The sequence below is a fragment of the Stenella coeruleoalba genome, assembly GCF_951394435.1.
Source record: "Stenella coeruleoalba genome assembly, chromosome: 3".
Classification (NCBI taxonomy): Eukaryota; Metazoa; Chordata; class Mammalia; order Artiodactyla; family Delphinidae; genus Stenella; species Stenella coeruleoalba.
Genome location: NC_137148.1, coordinates 37,001,922 through 37,016,200, shown reverse-complemented (window position 1 = coordinate 37,016,200; position 14,279 = coordinate 37,001,922). Strand labels below are relative to the sequence as shown.

The 14,279-nt window shown below is 37.1% G+C and overlaps 1 protein-coding gene across 1 annotated transcript; it reads right to left on the bottom strand.

The window, feature by feature from the left end:
* Window positions 1-631: 631 nt before the first annotated feature.
* Window positions 632-13,402, bottom strand: MRPS30 (mitochondrial ribosomal protein S30). Its single transcript, XM_079915679.1, has 5 exons — window positions 12,685-13,402; window positions 11,148-11,293; window positions 10,313-10,418; window positions 8,941-9,117; window positions 632-6,918 (listed from the first exon to the last, which is right to left on the bottom strand). Exons 1-5 carry the CDS (start codon window positions 13,274-13,276, stop codon window positions 6,629-6,631), a joined length of 1,311 nt encoding a protein of 436 aa, XP_079771805.1. The 5' UTR covers window positions 13,277-13,402; the 3' UTR covers window positions 632-6,628.
* Between the last annotated feature and the right edge of the window lie 877 nt (window positions 13,403-14,279).

Sequence of the window (14,279 nt, the reverse complement as noted above, 5' to 3'; positions counted from 1 at the left end):
AAGTTACATAGTCTTATAAGCTACATTTAATGAAGAGATAAGCTTATTTGGATAGTAACTATTGCTGAATTTTAGTCTACAGTGTGCTTATTACACACCAAGACAGTGATCACATCTGTACATTTGCAATATTATTACCTATAATTCTCACCCTCTGTGGAGTCTTATTAGTCCCTGCTTTTTATTTTGTACTGTTATTGTTGTTTGTCTTACAAATTTTTTTTTACCAAACTTTGGAATACTAAGGCCTTTCATGAGAAATTCAACCTTGTCCAATCAAATATTGGCCAATGTCAGTGTTGTTCACCCGTGGGTCTTTGATTTCTATTCTCAATATTCTCTGTAGCAATTTTTTCCCTTTTATTTTCTTTTTCTTATTTTTTCCTGCCTCTGTCCAAAGCAACGATTTTTTCCGATTTCTATAATAGTAAATGAGTAATTAAAAAATTATTGTGCCTTACATTTTATGTGAATTAACCGTACCTCAGCTTTATTTTAAGCATTATCCAAAATGTGCTAGAATTTAATATAAAATGCAATATGCATAGCAATTGACTGGTCTATTAAAATATCTCAAGAAAAAAATCTAAGCTCTTTGCATCTAATAAATAAGTTTTCAGTTTATAGGGATCAACTATTTAGAATAAATTAAATATATGTATGATGAAACTTACGTGAATTTTACTGAACGAACTTTTCTTAAATAACAAATGTACTCAAGAAATGCTTTACCAAATACAATTTCACAATAAAGTTGTTTATGGTGGAGTACAATTTGACATAAGACGGTGGTTCCATGTTGGAGTCCGTTCAGGAAAGAGAACTAGGTTCTTTAAAGTGAATTTTTTATTATAAAAATAATATGTATTTCTGGGAAATTTATGAAACTGAAAAATTAATGAAAAATCACCCTAATTTTAATCACTCAGACCTATTCATTTACAATGGTGACGTTAACAGTTCAGACATGAAACACAAAATTGAAACAGAATTGCAATTTTGAATGTGCTTATAAATATATTTAAATCCATGAAACTTGGTAAGGTCATCTAAGGAAAGATGGTGGATAAAAAAAGATGGAGCCTAGGGCAGAACCCTGAGGTATACCAGTATTTAAAGAAAGATTAGAGGAAGAACAGCAAAGGGGGATGTGAAAGAATGGTCAAAGAGATAGGAGGAAAATGGAGTATGTTTCATTGAAGGCAATAAAAGACACCACTTCAAGAATGAAGGGGTGGTCATCTACGCCAAATGTGACAAATGTACTGAGTGAAGTAGTCAGAGACTGTCCAATGATTTTACTACATGGAGGTTGATGATTAGCTGTGCTGATAAGCAGTTTCAGAGGAACCCAAGACAGACTGGAGCTATATACCTCATGAGACTCAACTAAAAAATTCCTGATTTAATGAGCTAATTAAACGGCCTTTTACAAAATAAATATATAGCAGTCAACAACAGCTATTACAAAGCCCTTTTTTGAAGCTATAAAAAATAACTGAAATGAAAAAAATTAACTCACAATTACAGAAAAATCTAGGCATGCAAATCTTCATAAAGAAAACTGTAACTTTGCTGAGATATGAAAAGTGCACATAAATGAGGAGATATACCTGATTTCAAACTAGAAAGACTGACTACCTTAAGTTCATTAATTCACATCTATTCAACAAACTTTGGAGTGCTTGCTTGTACGATTCTAGGCACCTGGAATGAATCAGCAAACCACACATAAAGGTCAAAGCTGGCAGTCTTACCTGAGTTCAGTGGGAACATCAGTTATTGTTCACCATTAAACATAAATTGGGGGTAGCCTAACATAAAACTCTTATTAAAATATACTTCTATTAATACCCCTTTTTCTTTGCTTTTTTAACCAAGAGTAAGAATTTTATCAAAAGCCTTATTTTTTTCCTTTGAACTACTGATGTTAGCTACTAGCATATTTCCTAACATCAATCTGGTACTGAATTTCCATGATTAACTCTACCCTATTAGGGTGGATTTTTTAATTACTGTTGAAGTTGGTATGTGGCATTTCATTTGGAATTTCTGCATTTATATACAAATGTGCATTTAACCTGTATGTTTTTAGAGATTTTAAAAATTAGGATGAGTTAATAAGATGAATTGGGTAGCACTCCAAACTTTAGTTTTGTTTCATGGAAATTTTAAAGAAGTCGCTGATAAACTGTGCTGCTCTGGACCCTTGTCGGAAGGTATCTTAGAAATATTTTCAGTTTCTTCCATGGTCTATTTAAGCTTTCTATCTTTATCATTTTGTTTATATTTCTCAGCAGAAAATGTCCAAATTTGTTATACATAGCATTTTCCTATCTATCTAGAGCCTCCACCAAGTATATTACTTCCCCTTTTCCAATTCTAAATGTTTTCTTTTTTCCTCTTGATTAGATTTACTAGAATATTAACTCTTTTACTGATATGGGAGGGGCTAGGATAAAGAACCAGTTAGTGCATCTACTTGTCAAGTCTGCTTTCTCTTCCAATTCAGTCTTCTACATTTATATTTTCTTCTTCTGATTTTCTTTAGTTTTTTTAAACTCTTCTAGCAAACACAGATTTTATTTTCTTGCTTTACATAAACACGTAACATTATAAATTTGCCACTAAGTATATTAGTAAACAGGCATCAAATCAAATGTAAGACTGCAAAAAGCAAGATATGATGCTCTTCCTGAGTTCTGAGATTAGTGAAAATTTCTCTGAACTTCATGTTTTATCTTTTAAAATACATGTGGCTTTTCCCATTCTACTCCATGTGTTTTAATACAAAAACAAAAAGTATTAAAGCAAAGTTAGTTGACAACTGCAAAAGGAAGAGATTGTTTATTCAGTGATTCTCTCCTACAGCACCTTCATGCATCCTTAGGAGTAAATGTATTCAGAATAATTTTGGCTATATTCCACTAGCTTTTATAGGCAGGATTTGTATTTTAGTCTAAAGTTTTACTTACACTAATACAATGCTTTCCTGCTCAAAGCATAGGAAAGGAAGAACTGTCCAGATCATATAAAAATACATCTGACAAAAATGAAAAGGCAAGTAAGATAACTAGCTCTCACTTTTAGATTGTGATATAGCTCTGGGAGTGTTTGATTTTTATATTGAAAATTCTGTCCAGGCAATAACCACTGAGGAATATACTTTCACTTTCAAATGATTAGGTGTTCCTGGTTTAAAACTATACTAACAATTTCTGGGTATACTGCGGTGTGGATAGAGTTCACGACCTATATGATTCCCACTTTTAATAATTTCCTGACACTTTCTGTGGTCTAATAAATGATCTTGTATACATGTTCTATCACATTTTAAAAGATATATTCTGTTTGTAAGATACCAAATTTTATTAAGTCACCTTTACTCATTATTCCTCATTTTTAGTTACTCCAACTTCTCAAACTAAGATTAACATTTTGTACACTGATTACAGTTTATAACATAAAATGACCTTTTAACACTAGATTTCTTTTCTTGCCTTGAATTATTTGAAATTATAGGTACTAACCCTGCTTTATGCCTACTTTTGCCTGATACAACTTTGTGTACTCATTACATTTATTCATTTTGATTCCTCCATTCATTGGTTCCTCTATTAAATCATGTGCTAATCAACTGAAATACATTTCTGATGAACTGGTAAGAGACTTGGGTGTTCTAACATTTTTTTCAATTGTCCTAACCTATCTTTATCTTGACTAATTCAGATTTCTTCTGATGTAATGTTTCCCCCAGAAGTCTAAACATTGTTATACTGTTTCCTGATGTTCAGTGTTATATGTGGATGGGACACCAATTAGATTTTGTTTCTTAGTAAATAAATTTTTTCTCGAAATGCTTTTAGACTACACCCTACTTGGGTAAAGCAAGTTACCACCTACTTCCCAGGTAAATCTTGAACTTTTCACCTTCATTCACAGATCTATCCACTTACTCTCCTGTTTTTGGAAAATGCTGTCTATCAAGAACCAATTCAAATGCTACTTGCTCCAAGGCACATTCCTATGATTCATATCAGTCAGTATTAACATTTCCTTTATCTAAATTTATACCACTGATACACTGCTGTAGCACTGACTACATCTATAGTGTATTACTGGGGAATATCTACCATAGGCTCTGGAGTCAGACCACCTGGGCTCAAATTCTAATCCTGCCACTTTCTAGCTGTGTGACCTGCAATAAGCTGTTGGGCTCTCTGTGCCTGTTAACTTACCAGCAAAATGAGAATAACAGTCCCTAGCTCACAAAATGGTTGTGATGATTAAGTGAGCTAATATCGGTAAAATATCTAGACCATGCTCTAGAATATAGTAAGTGCTGTATGAAGTCCTAACATGTACATACAGGTGTGTATGTCTGATGTGTGTGTTGTCCACCATTGTAATGAGAAAAATTGCTGTGAAACAATGAAACAGGTGCTACCATAGAGGAAGAAGTATTCAAAGGATGGGACAATCAATTACAATCTGTTTAGGAAAAGAAAAGTATTTCAACTGAACCCTCGATATTTTAATTACATAATATTTTAAAAGCACTTTCACATACACTAGCTCATTTCATCCTTAGACAAGTTTGTGAAATTATTTTGTTTTATGGAGGCAGAAGTCAAGGATGGTAACTCAAATTGCACAAGGTTCAATTAGTTAAAGAGTGAAGATTAAGAGATATTTTATTTGGAGCTTGATATGGTTGTTCCCTCTATACCTGCATTTTTCTATGAAGGATGAGTGAGAATGCAACAGACAGGTTGGAATAAACAGGACCAGGGGTAGAAAACAGTATTCCAAGCTTTGGAAACAGCTTAAATAAAAGAATGGTGGAGTGAAATTACATGGCATTCTGCAAAAAATGAAAGTAAAGATGGAACACTTAGCACAATGCCTTGTAAAGGAGGCACTTGCCTGAACTGAATTACAACTTTCAAATCATATTCCTTCAGTTTAGCAATCATTTGTAGTAAATAATCCCTTCTAGCTGAGGCATCTATTCCATATAACTGTGACCTCTGTTTTGAAAGAGCGGGAAGAAGGGAGGGAAAGAAGAAGGAAGAAAGAAAAAACAGCATTTGTCATTAACTACAGTAAATAATGGATTATTTTAGATATCTACAACAGGAGGTTATATAAAATCGTAAGTGTTAGCATGGTTATATAAAGGTAATTAGGGGAATTGCCTGGTGGTCCGGTGCTTCCACTGAATACAGGTTCGATCCCTGGTCAGGGAACTAAAATCCCTCATGCCGCAGAGCACGGCCAAACAACAACAACAATAACAAAGGTAATTGTTTTTTCTCACTAAAAATAGTTTGAATGAACCTTAATTCTCAACAAGATTAACAATTTTACCGACAATTGATTTTCAAACATATCAAACCTAGTTTACCAATCTTTGGGATAGAACAAATGAAACTAGCAGAACTATATTAATGTTACTTCTAAGCTCTAAGGAAACTAAGTTGCATAGAATTCATTAGTTATATCATTAATCATCTGTGAAAACTTATTAAAGTCATTTTAACTCCTCTGTGCCAGTTTCCTATATGTGCAAAATACTGTTCATGTTTTGAAGGGGTTTGTGTAGGGTTTTGAAACTCTATACGATATTATTATAAAAAAAAAAAAAGAAAAAATATAACAAAACATCTAAATATTCTCAAGCACTGAATTGTCTTTATATTACTTTTAAAACCATAGAAAACTGAGCAGGACCTGCAGGGCCTTCCAGGGTACAGAACCCCCATATCCCCTGCCTCTTGTTTGTAGAAAAGCTTCAGCCTCCAAGGCCTTCCCTGAGTTCCAAACAGCAAATTTAGTCAGAGAAATGAGACAATGCAGAAACAAAGGAAAATAGTCAAGCAAGACAAAATAATAGTTTAGCCACAAAACAGCGTCAAAGACCTTTAGTTCCTCCTTGAGGGCTATAGATAATATTCTGAGCCATACACTTCAGTTGTTTTATAGATAGTAAAATTCTCACCACGTAGAAAAAGTTAACTACATGCTGACCACAAGCACATACACCCCAGCCAGGTTGGAACCAGAAGGCTGATTAATGTTGACTCCCAAAATACCACCTGGTTATCTCATTACCAACCAGTCAGGAGACTGTCCACAAGCTTATCAGGCACCCTGCTTCCCCCTTCCCTAGCATAAAAGAAGCTAGAATTCTACCCTGAATTAAAATAATTCTTCAGGATGTTAGTCCGCCATCTTGGCTCACTGGCTTTCCAAATAACATCATTTTTCCTTACGCCAACACCTTGTCTCTCAAATTACTGGCCTGTCATGCAGTGAGTGGTATGCAGCAAGTAGTATGAGCTTACACACACAGTTAATACCAGGTATTGATGATTGCTCAATTAGTCTCATCAGTTAGTCACATATAAGTAAAATTATTTTTAATCGACATACTATATCTAAAATTAAATCCTTTAGTGATGTATTTTGAGCCAAATGAAAGGTCTAATCAGAGGTTAACATAAGAAATGTTTGCCTGAAAATCAGTACATTTAATATTTGACAGAAGTCTCATTATTAAAATTCCTTTTATTGTTCCTTCAGTGAAATTTAAGTATTCCCAAAGTCTCAAATCAAATGTTTTTTCTTAGTTTACCAACAGCTGTGATTTGTCTTCTTTTGGTCCATTCAGTAGGAAGTGAACTATCTGAAGTAAAACATCATCATTAAAACCTTTCACATTATTATCTTCGATTGTTTCATAAAGAGGCTTACTTTGTGTCCCCCAACATATGTTTTTACGAGGGTTATTTTGATCAGCTTGTGCAGTCAGCGCCAAAGTGTTTAACTGGTAGCAGAAAAAGGAGAAGTATTTTCCATCTGTGATCACACCCTGGGAGACAAAAGGTCGAGTAACGTCTGCTTCACTCCAGAATCCTGTAGAAGAAAGTTATGCTGAAACTTACATACAGAATATATTTTACCAAAACAAAACACACACATTGGAGGATATAAAATAACTCCTAAAACCTATATATTTTACCTACCAAATTCCTAAAGATATCGAAGTTTTCCCTATCTTCTCCATTCTAATCCTATATTCCATTTCTGCATCAAGAACTATTTCCTTCCCTCTACTATCCCCAAAGTTCAGGATACACCTTTTCAACAACTTTGGACTTCATCAGCTTTCAACCTTAACTCACTTCATCTAAGAAGAGCAGCAAGCTCTATCTATGCAGATCTCTCCTACATCTGGTACTAACCACATGATTACTCACAACCTCAAATATGTTCAAATTTTCCTTATACCAGCAGCATCTAACACCCAATAACCATTACGGCCATTTACTTCACCAAATCTACCCAAAAAAACGCCCTTCAGAAAAAAACTTGACTTTCTAAGAACTTCAACCATGTAATTAGATGAATTCTGTGTCTTAATTTATAATTCAAAATTGATTTTATGAGTTGCTTTCATTTTGCCTAGTGTATTTTACGTCATCATAAGGTTCCAGGGTATCTTAATACCTTTACAACTCAAGTTTTCTGGCTGCTTCTTGTTCCAGGCTAACTGGCTTTAATACTTTTAAATCCAACTGCCAGGGCCAAGGAGTAACTTATAAATTTTGCCACACATATTTTATATCAGCTTTAATGAAGATAGCCAATAAACAGTATTGTTAAAATATAGAATTATACTGTGAAAAGAATATCTTTTATGAATGAACAATGCCATTCTAGTATCTTCAAGAAAGTTTCCTTCTACTTTTTCTGATTCTGTCTACTCCTATTCCTACTTTATCCATTTATTTCTATTACAAAAACGTAAGTCAACAATTGTGAGTGTAAGGTTAAAATATATATATATATATATACATGTGTGTATACATATATGTGTACATATATATATATATATATATATAAAGGAAAAAGGTGAGGCTGGCAGCAATTAAATCTGTATTAAATTCCTCACGGATGCTTATATAGGAGTAATCTAGGTATATATTGTATTGTAACAAAATCCAAATGCTTCACAATGGGCTGGCTCTAAAAGTCCTCCATGGCATGCCTCCAGCTTCCTCTCTCACCTGCTATCGCTTTCCATTCTCCCCCTCCCTTTCTTCATCAGCCTTCATGCTGTTCCTTCAACACTTCAAGTCCGTTCCTAGCTCAGAGTTACTTGCCATTCCTCTTGCCTAGAAGTGTCCTTCTCCCAGGTTTGTGCAAAGGCAGCTCCTCACCATTCAGGTCTCTGTTCAGATGTCATTTTTTTAGAGACCTCCCCTGAATTAACTCTGTTTAAATAGATTCTGCCCCACGCCTCATTTATACCTGCAACCTATGCATCATTCTACCCCTCATCTAGTATAGTCTCTCCAGAGTAACACCACTAGCTAAAAATACTACATGTTTATTATATTTTACTCTCCTTACTATAACATAAGCTCCAGGAGAGCAGGATCTGTCTCTCTCACTCAACACTGTATCTCCAAGGCCAACAGCACCTGGTATGTAAAAACCATAAGCCATTAACTGAATGAACAGTCTCCTAACTCACACCCTAGATATGGCCTTCAAAGAAGTTATATGTCATAACTGTGATTTAATCTAAAATTTAATCCATGAAAACATTTCATTTTCTAGTTTCAGAAAGCTGCTGTCATCTACAGAGCTGACTCAGGTGGTCTTTGAAATGCTTGAGAACATCATCAGAAAAAAATACATTCACACAAAAATGGTCAAAGTAAAAGATGAGAGTAACTACCAAAGTGCCACTTACCAACTACAAATGTAAAATATTTAATTATGGACTTTAAAACAACTGCATTTTGTGCCAATGCAAAAGTTTTCAAAATGTGAAGATTCAGCCTACATTTTAACCCAAGGAAAACAATCTGATCTATTAAATTCTTAAAATGTCTTCCAATAACTATAATGCCATAAAACTAGTTTTACCTTGATACATAGCCTGTGCTCCGGTCCAAGCAAAAAGGCTTGCAATAGCATTAGCTCTAAAAACAACTTCTATCTGATCAGCACAGTTTTGTTTCAAGAGCCTTTCCCTTTTTAATTTGTCAGGTAGCAGATGAAACTGGGTATGTCCATAACAGTGTGGATCTGCTGTCTTTGTGCCTGAAGAGCAAAATAAAAACATTTCAGATGAAATACACAAGTAGAATATCTGCAGCACATGTCCTCAGTATTTGGTTCAAGGCTATCTGTCTCCTCTACTCATTATGTGATCAGCATTCAAAATACACAAACGGAAAGCTTGGCTTATTTATTTTATTGATTACAATAAATTTCATCTGAAAGTACAATCTGCTAGCTATCATCGGCTCACTATGATATAGCATAAGTCAAAAGAATATATGTAAAATTTATTTAAAATTCCCTATTATTTCAGTTTTCTCAAACTCCTCGGTCATCACTAGGAGTTTTGTTATTCTGCTGGTCATAATCACCAAAGGATACAAACGCTTCATGACTTTAAAAACTTCCTTTATAATGCTGAAATTCTTGGTTTTAGTGGTAAAGTCTTTCAACCAAAAGTTCCCCATAATTCACTCTCTAAGACCACAGTGACTGAGAAGGGACTGATAAAACAGTTCTGGAGGACCAGCAGAAGCTGCTTTCTTAAAAATCTTCCTCAATCAGCTAGGAATTAATAAACAAAGAAAAAACAGCCAAAGTATAAGCTGCATGAGCACAGAGATCAGGCCTTATTAATTTTTATATTCCTGATGGTTATCAGTGTGTGGCACAAATGGGAGGCTTTTGTTAAAAAAAAAGCCAATCACTACCTCAAATCCAGTTCTTACCTGTTTACTTTTGAAAAAACACAAATTACTTTTCTATATAAATAATAAATCAACAAAGCCTAATAAACATAACTATTTGTTAAATACTGTTAATTCAGTAGAAACAAGTAAAATTTTAAATGGCAAGCTGAAAGAATATTTTCTTTCCAATTTTCATGCGAACTGCAACCTGAGATGAATTACATTGCTTATAGACTATCTGAACCTCTTGGTCATCAAGAATTAATTATGGGGCTTCCCTGGTGGCGCAGTGGTTGAGAGTCCGCCTGCCGATGCAGGGGACACGGGTTCGTGCCCCAGTCCCAGAAGATCCCACATGCTGCGGAGCGGCTAGGCTCGTGAGCCGTGGCCGCTGAGCCTGCGCGTCCGGAGCCTGTGCTCCGCAGCGGGAGAGGCCACAACAGTGAGAGGCCCGCGTACCGCAAAATAAATAAATAAATAAAAGAATTAATTATGCAAATTTGCACAGGACACTTTGAACTCATGTATTAAAAGACGAAACTTACCAATAAATATGGTATTTTCATATTGCCGTTTGAATAATGGAAGTTTGTCTGGCTTACAATTCATAACTGGGATTTCTACAGGTACAGAATAATCCAGCGGCACAAACTTAAAGAAAAAGTCATAAGTGAATTCACAGCAACACTAGCATATGTTTTAGTCACATTCTTAATAGATTTAAAAATCTTAAAAATGAGATGATTTTACAAAATGATTTAACACTACCATCTAGTGATGGGCCAAATCCAGCCAGCCACCTGTTTTTCTAAAGTTTTATTGGAACACAGTCATGCAAATTCATTTACCTATGGTACACGGCTGCTGTTACATGTTAAGAACTGAGAATGCAACAGAGACTTATGACGCTCAAGGCCTAAAATATTTACTATCTGGACCTCTGCAGAAGAAATGTGCCAACCACTGACATGGACATACAGATGATACTCAAAACACACTTGTTTTCTCCAAAAGAAGTGTATACACATAAGATGACCAGCTTATAGCTGTAAAAATGCCTTGATTTATAATTAGGTAGGGTACTTTACCGTAAATTACAATCATAAACTATTATCAGTATTTTCATTAAAAAAAAAAGATTTGTATGGTCCTAAAAACTGAGGACTTAACCCCACTTAAAACGATTATTTGACCTCTGCAAAATATATATACTATAGCAAGTTAAAAAGCTGAAAAAGAATTATAGCTGAGATATATTCCAAATACACTTGAAAGAAAAGGGTTCTATCCAAAACTTTTTATCCTACGTAGCCCATTACCTAGCCTGCTATAACACTTCCTCCTCAACTGTCAACAGAAACATATGCAATAAATCTTTACCTCAGGTAGTTGTTTGGATATTCGAATCTGGTTGTGTGGTTTATCATTTATTTGGTATCTCAAAGCATCAACTCGACCTTTCCGATGACCATGAGAAATAATTTCTTCACCACGCAACCAGTAGAAGTGAACTGGGCGTTTACAGTCTATCAAAAGATATTCAAAAATTTTTTATATGATAATTTAGATGAATTTAGTTATTGTAAGCACACCAAACTCTGCAATACAGAACTCAAGAATGACTGTGCTAGCTGAAAATACATCAAAAATTACTCTTTGATGTAAGATATAGCGTCTGGATTATGTAATAATTTAACTTAAACAATCACAACTTTAAAATAACGCTCAAACCTTTATTGTCTACTTGTGCCACACTACACTAAGCACTGTAACCAAAGAGGTTTCTCAGTTAAGGACAAACATAAAATAAAACTAACAGCAGCATCATTCACCAGAAATAAAAAGTTTATTAAGAGTCAGAGCTGTCTTATGAATTACTAATTCAATCTTCACAATAACTCTCAAAGGTATGTATAGTTGTTATCTCCATTATACAGAAGAGGAACCTGGGTTTTGACGAGATTGTCAACTTTCCCAGGCCATCAATCATGAGCAAAGTCTGTGACACTTGTCTCAAGACCACTTCATTCCCAACTGGGATGAAAGAAACAAGAACACTACAAGACTCAGTTGAGCACATACCTACAGTCACAGTAACGTTAATTCAATAGATATTTATTAAGATACCTACTGGGTGGCTGATATAAAATGATGAACACGTCAGAAACACTGATTTTTAAAACTGTCTATCCATTAATTATTTTTCATGCCTGCATGTTAACAGTAAAACAGAAGTTGCTGATTGTTTACTGAGAACCCAGAATGGCTGGGTTTGAAGCCCGTCCTCCAAATCTACCAGCTGTAGCCTCTTTAACTAGATACATTTTACGTTTCTGTACCTTGGATCTGTTTGTTTTTTCATTTATAAAACAATGCTGCCTACTGTAAAGTTACTGTGAGGATTAAATTTGGCACATATAAAATTTAGAACAGGGCCAGGTACATAGAGAGTACCGAATACACGTTACGTATTTTAATCAATATCGCCTTTAATCTTAACAGTTCTATCTATGACCAAGTAGTACTATTATCGTATTCTCATCTTGAAAATGAGAAAAACTAGGTCAAAATCGGTTTATAAACTAACATAAGGTCAGTAACTTTTTGATGGAAGAGCTAAAAGGCAACCCCAGGCCTGTCCCGCTCTCCAGGAGCCCCTTTTCTTAACCAACACTTGTCTGGACCTTCACAAAGCAGTCCTGGAGGGCTCAGGCTACTTAGCCTAGGGTTGTACAGTGAGTAGGTGGCAGCACATGCACGAGAACCCAGTCTCCGGACGCTGTCGCCAGCCAGGAGCGAAAGGACTGAGAAAAAAAACTGACCAAGCAGAAAGAAAGAAAAAGGGGGCAAATCTGGCGCAGAGAGGTCCCCTACCATCCCCACCTCCCCCGCCCGGAGTGGCGGGCCCGAGGCTCACCGAGGGCGGCGTTAGCCAGGGCCGGATTGCGAGCGCTGAGCAGGCCCGTGAGGGAGGCAACCAGCTGGTCCAAGAAAGGCGAGGTGATGGCCTCACGTTCCAGGTAAAGAGGCACACGCTTCTTGCGCCGCAGAAAGAAGTGCTCCTGCAGTAGGCAATCACAGGCGGCGTCGCGCAGGGCCACTACGTCCAGAGCCGGCGCGGGCTCGGTATCGGGCCTGGCAGGCGGCGGCGGCGGCAGACCCGATAGGAACACCGTCTTGGTAAAGCTCTGGTACCAGCGGTCGGCGTTCAGGGCGAAGGTCTGCGGGTAAACTACGTACTTCATGAACTGCATCTTGGTGAGGATTCGCAGCTTCTCGTCTACCGACTTGGCCGCGTGCACCGTGGCCTGCCATCGCTCCACTCGCCGCTGCCGTGCCGCCTTACTGTCGGCAGTCAGAGAGGCTACGACCGGCGGGTAGCGCGCGACTGGGGCTGCCGCGACATCTGGGCCGGTCACTTCGGGAGCCTTGACGGCGGCCTCGGCCGCGGTGTGCAGTGACAGCCCTGAACCACGGAGCACAAGTCTCCAGCACCTGGCCGCCGCCATGTTTGCTGGGGTTCCCGACCCAGAGGTCAACTTCAGCAGTTGGCCCCGCCTTCTTGCCGTAATAACCAATCGGAAAGCGGAATCTGAGGCAGGCTAGGGGAGGACGATTCTCAGTGGGCTTGAGAAATCTTACGTCATTATTTCTTAGCCAATCAGGTAGCTTCTGCAACTTAGTTTATCTTGAACCGAAGAGGTTGTTGCTGAAAGGAAGAGCTCGCGCGCCAATAGGTTTTCCACGGATGTGTCGGGGAGGAGTGAGACTTTTAAATGGGAGATGCTGCCTGTTAGAACCAGGGCAAACTTTTTGCCAGAAACCCTGTAGGAGTGCTCTGCACCGAAACCTCTGGCCCTTGGCTAAATTTACTGGTTTCATTTATGGATATCACATCACTTTTCTATTTTAGTTCTTGGGGTCGAGTCCTGTTATTGAAAATACTGTTCTAACATGTTGTGATACATGCTTTTTTTTTTTTTTTTTTGGCGGTACGCGGGCGTCTCACCGTTGTGGCCTCTCCCGTTGCGGAGCAAGGCTCCGGACGCGCAGGCTCAGCGGCCATGGCTCACGGGCCCAGGCGCTCCGCGGCATGTGGGATCTTCCCGGACCGGGGCACGAACCCGCGTCACCTGCATCGGCAGGCGTACTCTCAACCACTGCGCCACCAGGGGAGCCCCATGCTTATTTTTTAAATGATGCAAGCATCACTTATAGATGACTAGTGCTAATTTTGGGGAAAATAATTACACATATATCTCTATGCTAGTTGATATATAATTTGTTTAATGAGAATAATTTACAAAAAGAGGAATATACTTTTACTTGGATCTAATTTAAAAAGGGAAATAAATTAAAAACTACCAAAGAATTGTATTTAAATTTTGCTTTGTGTTAAAACCAATTATTATTTTAACATGAATTGGTTGCTACTAATCTGTAAGCTGCTCGAAGTAGGGACTATTTTATTTTTGATCCGCAGTGGCCAGTCAACCTTTCATAGTGGGTACT

What these genes read in the sequence shown, in the direction of transcription:
- MRPS30 (XM_079915679.1), bottom strand. Translation starts at nt 13,276, where the DNA reads ATGGCGGCGGCCAGGTGCTGGAGACTTGTGCTCCGTGGTTCAGGGCTG. An exon ending in TATCCAAACAACTACCTGAG is followed by an intron (nt 10,419 to 11,147) that starts GTAAAGATTTAT and finishes TTTTTCTTTAAG; the next exon opens with TTTGTGCCGCTGGATTATTC. An exon ending in AGCACAGGCTATGTATCAAG is followed by an intron (nt 6,919 to 8,940) that starts GTAAAACTAGTT and finishes TTTCTTCTACAG; the next exon opens with GATTCTGGAGTGAAGCAGAC.